General features: G+C 40.2%; 4 protein-coding genes across 4 annotated transcripts; 2 read left to right on the forward strand and 2 right to left on the reverse strand.

Annotated features, from left to right (window-relative positions):
- Nucleotides 1-1,984: 1,984 nt before the first annotated feature.
- On the reverse strand, nucleotides 1,985-3,209 carry Era.2 (chorion protein gene ErA.2). The gene is made up of 2 exons (XM_028172968.2): nucleotides 3,159-3,209; nucleotides 1,985-2,298 (listed from the first exon to the last, which is right to left on the reverse strand). Exons 1-2 carry the CDS (start codon nucleotides 3,207-3,209, stop codon nucleotides 1,990-1,992), a joined length of 360 nt encoding a protein of 119 aa, XP_028028769.2. The 3' UTR covers nucleotides 1,985-1,989.
- A 290-nt stretch (nucleotides 3,210-3,499) lies between these two features.
- On the forward strand, nucleotides 3,500-4,883 carry Erb.2 (chorion protein gene ErB.2). Its single transcript, XM_028173002.2, has 2 exons — nucleotides 3,500-3,547; nucleotides 4,350-4,883. The coding sequence occupies exons 1-2, from the start codon at nucleotides 3,500-3,502 to the stop codon at nucleotides 4,881-4,883; spliced, it is 582 nt and encodes a 193-aa protein (XP_028028803.2).
- Nucleotides 4,884-10,324: 5,441 nt separating this feature from the next.
- On the reverse strand, nucleotides 10,325-11,560 carry Erb.1 (chorion protein gene ErB.1). The gene is made up of 2 exons (XM_028173040.2): nucleotides 11,513-11,560; nucleotides 10,325-10,810 (listed from the first exon to the last, which is right to left on the reverse strand). The coding sequence occupies exons 1-2, from the start codon at nucleotides 11,558-11,560 to the stop codon at nucleotides 10,325-10,327; spliced, it is 534 nt and encodes a 177-aa protein (XP_028028841.2).
- Nucleotides 11,561-11,820: 260 nt separating this feature from the next.
- On the forward strand, nucleotides 11,821-12,599 carry Era.1 (chorion protein gene ErA.1). Its single transcript, XM_028172992.2, has 2 exons — nucleotides 11,821-11,871; nucleotides 12,291-12,599. The coding sequence occupies exons 1-2, from the start codon at nucleotides 11,821-11,823 to the stop codon at nucleotides 12,597-12,599; spliced, it is 360 nt and encodes a 119-aa protein (XP_028028793.2).
- Nucleotides 12,600-12,656: the final 57 nt, after the last annotated feature.

Below are 12,656 nucleotides of genomic sequence, written 5' to 3' on the forward strand. Positions count from 1 at the left end.
TCCCTAATTTCTGTACCGATTCAACAAGGCAACCCAAGTTTCAACACGCGTTTCTTTCTGCAGAATCTCTGCAGATCAATCAAAACATGAGGCATGTTTTTGGTATTTTTTTATGGCATTGATTTGACGCAAATGAGTCAATATTGTTGGTAAGGTAAGTTAGCATGCTACTAATTCCTGGGTAGTTTGGCTCAGATCGGCTTCCACCATCTCTTTCAATTCATTGTTATTCACATGCGTGGGGGGTTTTCCACCTGGATCGTTCTTTAAATCAAAATTTCCACCACCAAAGCGTATAAGCCAAACTCGCACGGTGCGTTCGTTAGCAGTCCCCTCTCCAAACGCAACATTGATATTGCGAGCTGTTTCTGCAGCGTTAGTTCCGCGTCGGAATTTGTATTAAGAAATCCCTCGAAGTATCCATCTTTCTTGTCTAAGCTGAATAAAAAAAACAACTCAAAGTCGATAATCGAATGTTGCACATTTTTTAAAAGAAGAGCCTCATAGGTAATATTTGTAAAAAGTTTCACTCAAAAAACTCAAACCATGAAGGTTGCCAATTCGAAGTACCTATTTTATGGCGCTGTTTTTAAAATCTTTCCACTTGCTACCATGGTGCCACCTTAATTGGCTGCCTTTTAGCCGACACTTTTTGATATACCGAGATAGTTCTTCTTACTTCTACCCTCCATCCGTCGGAGCCCCGTGGTACGTCAGACACATCGACCTCCACGACGACCTGGACCTAGAGTCCATCAGTAAGTATGTACAGTCGGCATCGGTGCGCCATTTCAAGAAAGCGGCACGACACGAAAACCCTCTCATCGTGGCCGCCGGTAACTACATTCTCGATCATGCAGACCGAATGGAAAGCAGTCGACGTCGCCCAAAGCTCGTCATTTCGGATACTCCCGAACCACTAACGGTACTTTTAGGTACCCCAAGCACCGGTCTACATGTCTCGTTGAACCCGTCGCTTGCGACGAAGGACTCGGCGAGTAAATTAACCCACAGACACAGCCCACTGAATTTCGCGTTTCCGATCTGGCGGTAGATTTTTTTTTATTGCCTTTGTAGGCAGACGAGCACATGGCCCACCTGATGATAAGTGGTTACCGTCGCCCATGGACTTCAGCAATGCCAAGAGCAGAGCCAAGCCGCTGCCTACCGCTAAAGCCAAGCCGCTGCCTACCGCTAGCCATGCCGCTGCCTACCGCTAGCCAAGCCGCTGCCTACCGCTAGCCAAGCCGCTGCCTACCGCTAGCCAAGCCGCTGCCTACCGCTATTCCGCGAAGCACGGCTCTTGCTAGGGTTTGTGTTAGCAACGTCGTCAGGTTTGAGCCCATGAGCTCACCTACTAGCTCAGCGAATCTAGAATAGCCCCTCGAGGTTACTAGAATAGGTAGGAAAAAAAATACCCTCCATAATCTCTATATATTATACTTCTATGTACTATCGCTATGTACCTCTATGTACATAATCTCTATGTACTATTCTACTTATAATCTCTCTATAAACAACTTCGAATAAAATCTGTTAGTGTAATGTTTGTCCTTAAATCAAAACTGTTTGGTCAATGATTTGTTGAACTTTGTAAAGTTTTTTTTTTTAATTTTTATCAATAATAAAGTCATAATAAAAATGTATACCCGAATAATTATTTTCTTTATACCTCGAATAGAACTTAAAATTAATATTTTTATAATAAGGAACTTCGTTCCTATCCGGTGTCCCACGACACCACATATCTTTTTTTGTATTGTTTTAAAAGTTCGTGGTTATTCAAATTATAAAAAAAACTATTGAGAAACCCATAAACTCAACACGATTTACTAATTTGGCTCAACTCCAAAATTTCGGTTACATTCTAATGGAATACAGGTTAATTTAGGTCGCCCACATTAAAATAAAAGAATTGAATATATTATGTACATCCAACATTTTACTTATGTGATTAAAATAAAACTTAATTATTTACAATATAGATTGCTAATAGTATGGAGAACCGCCGCATCCGCAGGTGGGTCCGCATGCGCCAGAGATGGAGACAGAACCGACAGCGCAGGCAGGACCCGCGAACTCGACCGCGCCGATGACGGGCACCTGTCCCGTTACAGCGCTGGAGCCGGCCACGGGGAGTTCGCCAGCCACGGCCACGTTACCGATGCCGGAGCCACCGTACCCTCCACAGCCGCCGTACCCGACAGGACCATATCCAGGCCCACCGAGAGGTCCCCCATATGGTCCTAAAGGAGGTCCACCGGGACCCACACGACCCAAGCACTGACTGTACACATTCTGGAAAATATAGAAAAGAACTTCAGCATTTATGTCAATTACTTTCAACCACTAAACTTTAAAGCCTAAAATTTGGATTAATTTGGATCATTGGAGAACTTTGAAATAGTTTTCGTCTCAAATACTTTTATACCAATGGGAGCCCGCAATTCCCAGGCGCCAACCAAAAATGCTTACATTTCATACTTAGTGTCACTCACTACATTAGTGAGATTGCATATGGCAGTTTTTTATCTATACATCTATACTAATATATAAATCTACAGTGGTTCATACGGATGTTCCGTTATAACTACTGAACCGTGCATCCGATTGACTTGAAACTTGGTGTCCATGTAGAAAATATATATACTTAATGGATAGGCTAATATTTATATGAGTGTTGAACTCCCTACACCAGTTGCGGGGGCGTTAATGATGAGAATCTTTGTTGGGGTGAGAAATGGTGGTTTACTTGTGGTAGGACCTCTTGTGAGTCCGCACGGGTAGGTACCACCGCCCCGCCTATTTCTGCCGTGAAGCAGTAATGCGTTTCGGTTTGAAGGGTGGGGCAGCCGTTGTGACAATACTGAGACCTTAGAACTATATCTCAAGGTGTGTGGCGCATTTATGTTGTAGATGTCTATGGTCTCCAGTGACCACTTAACACCAGGGGGCTGAGAGCTCGTCCACACAACTAAGCAATAATAAAAAAAAAAAAAAAAAGTTTATTTTTAAGGCCCAGGGAAGCGGACGGGTATAGCTAGTGTCTAATATAAACGTCATCCACTTCGGGCCACAGTGGATCTTAAAAATAAATCTCACTAACTCTTAGTTTACAAATCCAAATATAGCTCAATTAAGATACAAAAAAGACTCACTTGTATAAAACAAACTTGAATGCAGAATAAGAAGACAACAAGGTTAGACATGTTTGGTGGTTTTCGAAGGTCGACTTTAGTTACAATGTTGTTTTAATCACCACAAAGTCTTTATATATCGCTGTTATTTTGGTAATACTAGTTTATCGGTTCGTCGTCATTACAATTTCATTGCAGAAATCATTATCACTATCGTGTGTATCAACAACTTATTGAACATACTTGAAATTAAATAATCGCAATGACCAATGATGAAATTCCATCGTATATAATGCCACTAAATATTGTAACAGCGTCCACAAGTTTGTAGCTTTCCAAACTATTTAGAATACATACGAAAAATGGCATTTAAAGCTGTCCTACTTTTCGCTTCAGCGCTTTTTCTAGAGGTGAGTTAAATGCTTTATTTTCATCATTAACAAATCAAATTTGTCTGTTCGCAAGGCTTAACAATGAGCTATGATATCGCATTTTTTTATGATTGAAAGTTTACTGGTGGCCCGAAGGCCTTTCCAGTTTCATCAGGACAGGTGGGCGAGCAAAGGCTCAGCCGGGAGTGGTGGGATTTGCTAACAACTGCCCGAGCGCCTCCGAAGGAGACCTAACAACTCAAGTGCTTCGCGAATGAATCTACTACCGGATCGGAATCGCGACCCACTGAGAAGATCCGGCGAGAAACTTAGCGGGCTGATGCATGGGTTAGGTTGCACATCGACCTCTTTGTCGAGTTCGACGAGTACGGTTACCGGGGTCCCTAAGCCTGCTCCTAGTGTTAGAACTGAAGGCGTCGATGATATTGCATGATGAGCAGTGATATCATTCTTGAGAACATGATATCAAATGGCTCATCATAATCAGAGCCTGGTGAAGCCTGACGATGACAGATCTTTCCGTTCTAGCGACAGATACAGTTAAACTGTTACCACTGGTGGTAGGACCTCTTGTGAGTCCGCACGGGTACCACCACCCTGCTTATTTTTACCGTGAAGCAGTAATGCGTTTCGGTTTGAAGGGTGGGACAGCCGTTGTAACTATACTTGAGACCTTAGAACTTAGATCTCAAGGTGGATAGCGCATTTACGTTGTAGATGTCTATGGGCTCCAGTGACCACTTAACAGGTGGGCTGTATAAATAAAAAAAAAAAAAAATCCTTAGATATCGTTTTGAAGTATTAAATTGTTTATTTCCAGTCTGCCTTGGGCCAGTGTCTTGGCCGAGCCGGTCCTGGTCTTGGAGCATACCGTGGCGGTTGGGACGGCCTTGGCTACGATGGTCTGGGCTATGATGGCATCGGCTACGGATGGAACGGTCGCGTTGGTTGTGGAGGCCTTGGTGATGACATCGCAGCTGCCAGCGCCCTCGGAGCCTCTCATGGAGGTACTCTTGCTGTCGTCTCTTCGTCTGCAGCTCCTACCGGCCTTGGCGTGACTTCTGAGAATTCTTACGAGGGTTCCGTGGGTGTCTGCGGTAATCTGCCGTTCCTGAGTACAGCAGCTGTCGCCGGCGAATTCCCCACTGCTGGCGTCGGTGGTATTAACTCAAGCTGTGGTGACGGTGCCGTTGGTATAACAGCTGAAGGTGGTATTGGTTACGCTCCAGCTGTTGCCATTGCTGCCCCTGTCTATAATGTATCTCCTAATCCTGTCTATGGAGCTGGTATCGCACCAGCTGCGTACAGCGGTGTGAACCGCGGATGCGGCTGTGGATCTAACTACGGATATTAATGCAATAATTTTTAATTTACTTTAATAAAGACTTCTTTAAGAATACGTATTTTTTTTGTTATTCTCACAATTTTAACAACTGAGTTAACAACAATGATTATCCGTCTTTACTTGAAAAGTATTTATGTTCAATATTTGTTGTATTTTTTATTATTATTTTGTTGTTTTATTTAATTACTAGCTTTTTCCCGCGACTCCGTCCGCGTGGAATAATTACTTTGGCATAACGCAAAATTTTACCCCCACTTCATTTACGTAGAAAGTGAAAATATTTTTGAATTATAGAATGTTATGGAGCTATTTAAACCCCTATTTTGAAACATTCTTTATTGGTGTTCCACTTGTATTGATCGGCCTTACCGTGATGTTATATCGCCTATAGCTTTTCTCAGTAAATGGGCTATCCAACTCTGAAAGAATTGTTCAAATCGGACCAGTAGTTCCTGAGATTAGCGCGTTCAAACAAACAAACTCTTCAACTTCATAATATTAATATAGATTAGCGATTGATGTTTCCGATTATCAATAGTTTTTTTTTTTTTTCAAGATGTCAAAAACATTAGTGTACTCATAATAAAATCTGATAAATAGAGTATGAATCATTTTATTTGAATTTCTTATATTAAGCAATTAGTGTTTTACATAATTCTTTTTTTTTCATTTTTTTATTGCTTAGATAGGTGGACGAGTTCACAGCCCATCTGGTGTTAAGTGGTTACTGAAGCCCATAGACATCTACAAGGTAAATGCGCCACCCACCTTGAGATATAAGTTCTAAGGTCTTAGTATAGTTACAACGGCTGCCCCGCCCTTCAAACCGTAACGCATTACGCAAAAATAGGCGGGGTGGTGGTACCTACCCGTGCGGACTCACGTGAGGTCCTACCACCAGTAATTACACAAATTCTAATTTTGCGTGTTTGATTTTTATTACACGATGTTATTCCTTCACCGTGGAAGTCAGTCGTGAACATTTCTCAAGTAAGTAAGTATTTCATTAGAAAAATTGGTACCCGCCTGCGGGATTCGGACACCGTTGCATTACCAGATACGAATGCACCGGACGTCCTATCCTTTAGGCCACGACGACCTCGATAGGTATGTATGTTACAATATACATTAGAAGGTGATTTTTGTGATCGCCTTATCGGTGAATTGCCTAGTGGCTTTGGCTACATTCATATTTGCATTTATTAGAGAGAGAGAGAGAGAGAGACAGAATACACTTTATTGCACACCAAAACACAATTTACATTCAAAAAAACAATCAAAAAAACAGATACATTTGTACAATAGGCGGTCTTATCGCTAAAAGCGATCTCTTCCAGACAACCGTTTAATTTATAGAAATTCTGGAAAATATAAAAAAATATAGCAGGTATGTTGCGGTGTACTATAGATAATATATACATACAATAAACAAAATATATACCGTTTACATATAATATGAAATATATACCTATATTTATATACCAATTATATACCAATATACATACTAATACACTTACATACACATAATACATCAACAGTATGGAAATAATAAATGATGATGCAAACAAACAGCACTAAGAAGATAAGTAGTGTTCCTTCACCATTCTTTTAAAACAGTTTAAAGTTTAAAGTTTACTAGAGGTCCCGCAGTAGTCGAAATTCGACTATAATTAATTGGAATTGTAAGTTTGTACACTATTATGATTGTATTTTATACTTCTATTATCACAAATTTCGCAAAGACTACACTATAAAAATTATTAACAAAAACAAACAATATTTAATCTCAATTTGACAACAGACGTCAAGAACAAAAGTTTGACAATAAATAGTATGCATGCGTGTGTGTGTCAAATACATGGTATGTAGTGTGTGTAATATTTTTTTTATTGATTTAATGTATCGTTTACGCATTATATTAAAAAAAATATTAGCACTGTGCACTTCTTCTCTGTATCCTCTATAAGTGTGGAAAATTTCATACTCCTCCGTCCGCGCAATTTTCGTAAAAAGGGATACAAAGTTTTTGCTTCACGTATTAATATATAGATTATTAGTTGCTTTTTATTTCCCTACCGCCGCTAACGGTTTTAATGAAGACACCGCTGTTGGTTCATTTACAACCAGTATCATGTCGACATGAGTCTCCAACGTATTGTTACACGCTAAGGCTCGGTACAAATAAAAATTTTTTGTACCGATTTTTTTTTCTCTATCCTGCATCTTAGCAATCTGTTTCTTGAAAAACAATAATCTAATCTGTTGTCAGATTTTCATCAGGAAAAGTTGAGTCAGCTGAGTTGTGTCCCCAGTGGTACCATTCTCGTCTTATACAGGGTGGCCCATAAGTCCTTTGATATGAAAAAAAAATTATTAAAATAAAACTAATTACATTATGAATTAAATTTTTATTTACATAAAAAGCTTAAAAAACGGGAATTATTTTTTGAAAATAACATCTCCTAAATGTAATCCATTGCGATCACGGCACTCTTGCAAACGACGTCTAAAATTGTCGATGACTGCGCGGCACGTCACTGCTGAAATGCTTGTCATTTCTCTGCGGATGTTTTCTTTTAGGGCCTCAATTGACCGCGGGTTTGTGTCGTATACTTTAGCCTTAAGGTAGCCCCACAAAAAAAAATCCATCGGGGTCAGATCTGGACTACGTGGAGGCCAGGAAATGTCTCCTCTCTTAGAGATAACTTTGCCAGGAAAAAGTTGACGGATAACGGGCATAGCAGTGTTAGAGGTGTGAGAAGTGGCCCCATCCTGTTGAAACCACGTCCTGGCATTAAAGCCTGAAAAGTTTTGCAATTCTGGTATGAAAAACTCTTCGATCATAGCCACATATCGCTCCGACGTAACAGTAACTGCGCGCCCTCTGCGATCCTCAAAGAAGTAAGGCCCTAGGATACCATGGGCTGACATAGCGGCCCAAACAGTCACTTTCGGACTATGTAAGGGCTTCTGATGCTTAAGTTTTGGATTGATGGGGCTCCAATAGCGGCAATTTTGTTTACTAACATGCCCGTTAAGATGGAAATGAGCCTCGTCAGAGAACATTATGTTATTGAAGGAAGTAAACCGATTCAACATTTCATTCGCATAATTTTGTCTTTGAATACCGTCAGTTTCCTTTAATTCTTGAACCAACTGAATTTTGTAAGGGTGCATATGTAAATCTTTCTTCAAAATCCGTTGTAACGATGTCCTGGATACGTTTAATGCTCTGGCGCGCTTACGAGTTGACTGTGTCGGATTTTCGCGAATAGACTGTGTCACTGTGTCTATGTTTTGTTCCGTACGTGACGTCCTTGGGCGACCCAACCGCGGTTTATCTAACGTCGAACCGGTCTCCTCGAACTTAGCAACCCAGTTCTTAATCGTTTGAAGAGTTGGAGTGTCGTCAAAGTTGTGTAAACCTTTGTGTTCTCGAAATTTACGCCGCGCAACGGTTGCCGAATTGTCGTTTTTATAAAACACGCGCACACAAAACGCACGGTCCGCTCCGGTAAAACGCTCCATCGCGACTAAATTCCCAGAAACCGAAGTTACTCCCCCCGCTTCCCCTGCACCGCTCACGCGCGCCCTGTTCGTTTTATTCAAATTTTACTTTTCAAAGGACTTATGGGCCACCCTGTATCTGCAAATCTTTGTTGCTATAAAATTTAAAATTTATTTTGCTAAAAATTTCACTGAAGCACAATTTCTAAAACTCTATTTACAACTCTATCTACAACTCTTACAACACTTAAGGTACACTTCAGAAATCGCAATTCACTTCCTCTGCTTCGCTTCAGGTGATCCTTCGAGTGAAACCGATTCCTAGCTGCCTTCGTGTCATCTCTGCAACGCTCTTAAAAACCTCCACAACATTTCTACAATTATCGCGAACATTTCCGATAGTACTAGTCGTTTTGATATATGTTTTTATTTGACAATAGATGGCGTTACCTTTCTCGAGCGTTCCCGATAGTACTAGTTATTTTCTGGTATTGGATGACAGATGGTGTTAGTCTTACTAACGGTATATTTTATTTTTTCTTTACATACCTACATTATTTTTTAAATAATAAAAAATATATTTGTTTACTTAAGAAACATAAATGATAGGTTTTGGGAAGAAATCGCTATGAAATGGTTATCAGAACACAGTTAGTAATATTTCAAAACATATAATAAAAAAAAAGAAATTCATATTCAAAATAATTTTAATACATATTTTCTATATTATTTTAGTGCGATGGCCCCCCTTAATTATCAAATTGCCCTTTTGTGGGGCGTGGGCCCTACCTTGGGAAGCACCGGTCTAGAAAGATACGCTATCAAAATCGGTATCTTTCTGTAAACCAGTTCTCGGAATCTGTGTCTATTTAATCTCGTTTCGTAAATACTAGTACAAAAAGCTCAGCTTAAATTTTACTAAGTTGGTCCATTGAATTTGCAACGTTATATTTCCTTATTTTGTATGTTGTTTTTGAGAATAATTGAATGATAAATAAAATACGATACATCTACCCTATGACTATGCTCATACACATAAAAATCCTCATAAATTACAATATATTTTCGGAAGGGGAAAATAACTAAACTAGTACCTAGTATCCGACTAAGTGTCTAAGTAAATTGTCACAATTACCCTCTAAGAAGTTTAACGACAAAGGTAAGGTCTTTGGTAGACCAAAGATCCGAGAATATTATTGTTCCGAACTTATATGTAAGCTTATCTTGAAAATGTCGTAAGCGAGATTCAGCCCTCTGTTAAATATATTGTGTTGAATGATAACTACCGCCACAATCCAGATTTCTTATGGAACCGAATGTGGAAAGTGGGTAACAAATCGTTCAAAGAAATAATACCAGATGTGTTTATCATAACGGTAGGCAGCGGCTTGGTTCTGCCCCTGGCATTGCTGAAGTCCATGGGCAACGGTAACCACTCACCATCAGGTGGGCCGTATGCTCGTCTGCCTACAAGGGCAATAAAAAAAAAAAAAAATAACGCTTAACAAAGAAAAAGCAACTTGAGGTGCAGGTTATATCCAAATTAATTTCTGTGCAGTCTCTCTCCTCACTAATCCGAGTGACTAAGATAAAAGTTCCTACGGACAAGGCCCAGCCACATAAGTATCTTTATAGAAAAAAATCTGTTCCTTGTCTAGTAATTTTGGATAATTTCGATCTAAATCTACTGTTATGTTTGAAAAAAATTGAATGTGTAATGTTACCGCTTACAAAACCAAAATGGGCAGGAAATACGTTAAAATATGTATGTATATCAAAATTCATCAGCAAAGCATAGAATTAAAGCTCTTAGCTTAATATTTGCATTTGAGACGCTTTATTTAGAGCGAAGACCACTGACGGATGTTTCAAGACAAATTAGTAAGTAAGAGAATTAACAGATAAGTATTTTTATTAACACATTAAAATAACATCATTAAATTTTAATATGGGTTGGCAGCACCGCATCCGCAGCCGCGATTGATGCTCCTGCCTAAAGAAGCACCAGCAGGAGCATAGTTAATGGCAGGAGATATTACGCTTTCCACTGTTATCCCAACAGCTCCGTTACCACACCCATAGTCGATACCACCGGTACCACCGGTTCTGAGCTCGCCGGCTATAGACGCAGTACTCAGGAATGGTAGGTTACCACATATACCAACGCCGCCTTCGTATGAATTTTCAGAAGCTATGCCCAAGCCAGTGGGAGCGGCAGAAGAAGTCACCACAGCAAGGGTACCTCCGTGAGAGGCTCCAAGAGCGCTGGCCGCTGCGATATCATCTCCGAGACCTCCACAGCCGAGGCGACCATTCCATCCGTATCCGGCACCGTCGTATCCCAGACCGTCGTAACCAAAGCCGTCCCAACCGCCACGGTACACTCCAAGACCAGGACCAGCTCGGCCGACACACTGGCTCAAGGCAGACTGGAAAATTATAATGATTAGATATCCTTATCTAAATATACTCTTCGTATCGAGATCTTTCATCCAATGTCGACGACACAATAAAATTGTCATATCTCATACGTGTGATATTTGTAGAAAAAATTATTAGCTCGAAAGCCCTTTAGTAACTTTGTTACAAAAAAAAAATTGAAAAAAAAGAAGAAACAAATTATAGCAGAAAACTGTACTGATACAGGATTTTTTAGATAATCAATAGGAGCATCGCAAATTTACAACTGACCTTCCGTATTCATGTTCAAAAGCAGCATTTAAGTTAGTCTAGAAAGTCTAATGGCTTATAATTTCAATTGGATACCAAGTGAAACATGAATACGTTCGACTAAAGGAAGAAAAACAAGAAGAAGTTTGACAGAAGTACATATTTGAAACCCACGGTCTTTCGCTTTGGGCAAATATTAGGACGTTAAATTTAACTGGCTTCATATCTCAAGATTATTGACGGCACTCACGCCCTGATGATCGCACCGAACTCCTTAACCTTAAGTGGATCGGAAGTACATTCCACATCAACGCAAAAATGATCTCTCCTGATCATTTGTATAGTGAAACTAATTCCAATGAGTATGATTTTTCGCATTTAGATGCAAAATCAACTCGTGTCAGTTTGGACTTTCTTATATTTCAATTCACTCAGGGAATAATCTTTTTAAATCCACTTACCTGAACGAAAAGTGCTGAAGCAAGGACCACAATACCCCTGAACGCCATTTTATTTGATCAATTGAGGAATAACTTGCGAATACACAACGTTTATATCAAATCTCTTTTATATATATCAAAATTGCGACATTAACGCATGTGGATCATGCAATTCTGATTGTTTCTGTATGTAATTCAAAGACCTTACCCAATTTTGGTACTATCTTTGTGTGTTTTTCAATAAATCAGTGTTTTTATCTTTCAGTATAAAAGACAGTTGTTAATAGTTCAAAACATTAAGATTCGAAGGCCCTCAGAAGTTTAACGTCATGTCTACATTCGCCGTCTTACTCCTTTGCGTTCAGGCTTGTTTGATCCAAGTAAGTTTTAACAATGCCAATTAATGTCTATTATTAGGCCAGGTCTTTACAAGATACCACACTGTCCCGTGTTTTAGATCTTTGAATACGTATAAATTTACGGTTTGTGTGGCCTTAATGATAAAACGTCCGGTTTTCTCGTATCCAGCGATGCGACCACGATTTATTCTAACAGCATGTAATGGTAATGAAAAGAAATTCATCCCCTTCGAAGAGCGCAATAGCCATGTATAATTGAGACTTTATAACACGTCCATTTCCATGTCCTTATGTCAGCAAATATTTCCCAACCCTCTATCTGCAGTATAAGTAATCTTGGATATCTTATTCCAGTTTTTCCTCTAAGATCTGCCTTGAGTACTGATAGTAATCATTTTGTCTTTCGAGTTATATTAATCACTACCGGTACGTTCTTCCAGAATGTGTACAGTCAGTGCTTGGGTCGTGTGGGTCCCGGTGGACCTCCTTTAGGTCCATATGGCGGACCTCTCGGTGGGCCCGGGTACGGTCCTGTCGGTTACGGTGGCTGTGGAGGGTACGGCGGCTCCGGCATCGGTAACGTAGCCGTGGCTGGCGAACTCCCCGTGGCCGGCTCCACCGGTGTAATGGGACAGGTGCCCGTCATCGGCGCGGTCGAGTTCGCGGGTCCTGCCTGCGCTGTCGGTTCTGTCTCCATCTCTGGCGCATGCGGACCCACCTGCGGATGCGGCGGTCCTCCATACTATTAGCAATCTGTAGCAATTGTAAATAATTAAGTGTTATTTTAATGAAATAAGTAAAATGTT

The sequence above is a fragment of the Bombyx mandarina genome, chromosome 02 (genome assembly GCF_030267445.1).
Source record: "Bombyx mandarina strain Sakado chromosome 02, ASM3026744v2".
Lineage (NCBI taxonomy): Eukaryota > Metazoa > Arthropoda > Insecta > Lepidoptera > Bombycidae > Bombyx > Bombyx mandarina.